The following is a 1,947-nucleotide window of genomic DNA, read 5'->3' as shown; positions in this document are numbered from 1 at the left end:
CCCCAAAGCAGCGAAGCCGAGGGGCGACTTTGGCCCCCACCCCGGACACCTCCACCAGCCGCAGCTACGGAAGCTGCTCACAGCGGGTCCGGCTGGTGGGGCTCCCGGGGGCTCGCTGTGCAAACTGCTGGCACCCCGGCTTCGTCACCCCGACGGCCCAGCTTCTGGGGGCAGGAGGGCAAGCACAGTCTCGGGGGCCAGGCAGGTCCGGTCCATAGGGCCTGTGTCCCACTGCCCCAAAGTAACAGTGTGTTTTTTCTTTCAGCCTTTTTTTCCATTATTTTCCTTTTTTCTTAAAAAAACAAAAACAAAAACAAACCTCTGTGGACCTTCCACTGTCACACCCACTATCCCCAGAGAGAACGGGTGTTAGAGTCTAGCTTTTAACGGTAGTTTTTTGTCTCCTAACGTTTTCTTCAGTCGCTTAAAATTAAAAAAGCCCCTCCCCCCAGTCTGTAAAGTGCCTCGTGGTGGGTGAGTTAAGGTGCATCGTGTGGTTTGTAGCAAGTGCTGGGGACCCTGCCCCTGCTTCCTCCGCTGCTCCCGGGGGGAGCCTGCAGGCTGGGGACCCGAGGGCCCGCGCCGCCGCTGCTGCCCCTGGCCTACAGCCCAGGGCTGGGGAGACGGGCCGGTCAGTAGTCATCCACGCTCTCGATCTCACCAGAAGATCCGTGCAGGGAGTACCCTGAAGCCGGGGGAGAAGCCGAGTCTGAGGCCCCCTCCGGCGGCCCCTGCCCCGGCCGGGAAGGCACAGCTCCTGCCCCGCCCCGCTCACCCAAGATGCTGGGGTCCGAGTGCAGCATCAGCGCCCGCCTCTTGGCCTTGCTGCCCTCTCCGGGGACGAGTTTGGTGCTGTGATTGGCCTGGAAGGCTGTCTGCAGGGAGGCGCTGTTCAGCCACGCCTCCTAGGGCCGCAGAGACGAGGGGTGTCGGCGCGCTGGGCAGCCACACCCCCGAGCCTAGAGCACGCCGCGTGGGGGCTCACCTGCTGCTGCAGCTGCCGTTGCTGGCTGGCTTTCTGCTTGGCCCTCCGCTCCAGGAACTGTTTGGCAAATTCTTTGGCTTCCAGCGTGTCCCCCAGACAGGAACGGATATAGTCGTGGACGTCGTAGGGGGACTCCACCTCCTTGAGGATCGCCACAGCCATGGGCACTGCAGGGCACAGGGAGGGCGTCAGAGCGGACCTGGCCAGGGCCTGGAGCCCCCGGCACCGGCCCAGCCTCCAGGGCCGCCCGCCTGTACCGTCCAGGCTGCCCGTGGAGCTCAGCGTGTGCAGCATCTGCTCGCACCACTGGGTGAAGCCGTCCTGGGGCCTGGGGATGCCCTGCAGCAGCTTCAGCAGCTTCTCCTCCTCCTCGGTCTTTTTGCGGACGGGCCGGCCTGACAGGTGGCTGTACGAGTCGCTGAGGGGGCGGGTGGGTCACAGGCGGGAGGTCACCTGGGCGCCTGGGTCCTCCGTCCCAGCCCCGGGGGTCTCCGGGCCCACACCCACCTGAGAGATGGGCTGCTCCGGCTGTTCTTCAGGCCGAGGCCGCGGACCAGGCTCCCGCTGCTCTTGGGGGTGTCCTCCCAGAGCCCCAGGCTGCCGCCGCCGCCCCCACTCTTGTCGGGCCCGCCCCACAGCGGCCCAGCCTCAGACACCCACTGGTTCAGGGGGGCAGAGCCCAGACCCCCAAGCTGCTGCAGAGGGCGGGAGGTCAGGGCGGCCCAGACAAGGCACCCGAGAAAGCTCGGCAGGGAGGCTTGTTTTGGCAGCCCAGGGATCCGAGGTGAGGTGAGGTGAGGTGAGGTGAGGTGAGGTGAGGTGAGGTGAGGTGAGGGCCACCCGGGAGAGACCCACTTCCGTCGTGCAAGCCACCCCCAGGACCTGGGCTGCAAGCCCGGGCTCGGTGACCCCCTCCTCCCTGGGACCCCGGAAGGGTTCCCTGGGCACGGGAGGCTCTGGCC

At 66.1% G+C, this 1,947-nt stretch overlaps 1 protein-coding gene across 1 annotated transcript in view; it reads right to left on the bottom strand.

The window, feature by feature from the left end:
- Positions 1-265: 265 nt before the first annotated feature.
- GIGYF1 (GRB10 interacting GYF protein 1) overlaps positions 266-1,947 on the bottom strand; it is a 6,840-nt gene continuing 5,158 nt past the window's right edge. Inside the window, exons 15-19 of the mRNA XM_008053639.1 lie at positions 1,493-1,680; positions 1,243-1,403; positions 986-1,152; positions 776-902; positions 266-685 (exon numbers count right to left, since the gene is read on the bottom strand). Coding sequence (XP_008051830.1) covers positions 633-685; positions 776-902; positions 986-1,152; positions 1,243-1,403; positions 1,493-1,680 — 696 coding nt within the window. The 3' untranslated portion in view covers positions 266-632. The remainder of the gene's footprint in view (positions 686-775; positions 903-985; positions 1,153-1,242; positions 1,404-1,492; positions 1,681-1,947) is intronic.

The sequence above is a fragment of the Carlito syrichta genome, unplaced genomic scaffold, assembly GCF_000164805.1.
Source record: "Carlito syrichta isolate Samal-C Ts95f unplaced genomic scaffold, Tarsius_syrichta-2.0.1 Scaffold288341, whole genome shotgun sequence".
Taxonomy (NCBI): domain Eukaryota; kingdom Metazoa; phylum Chordata; class Mammalia; order Primates; family Tarsiidae; genus Carlito; species Carlito syrichta.
Note: the sequence above shows the minus strand (reverse complement) of the source record. Positions and strands in the feature narration are given on the sequence as shown.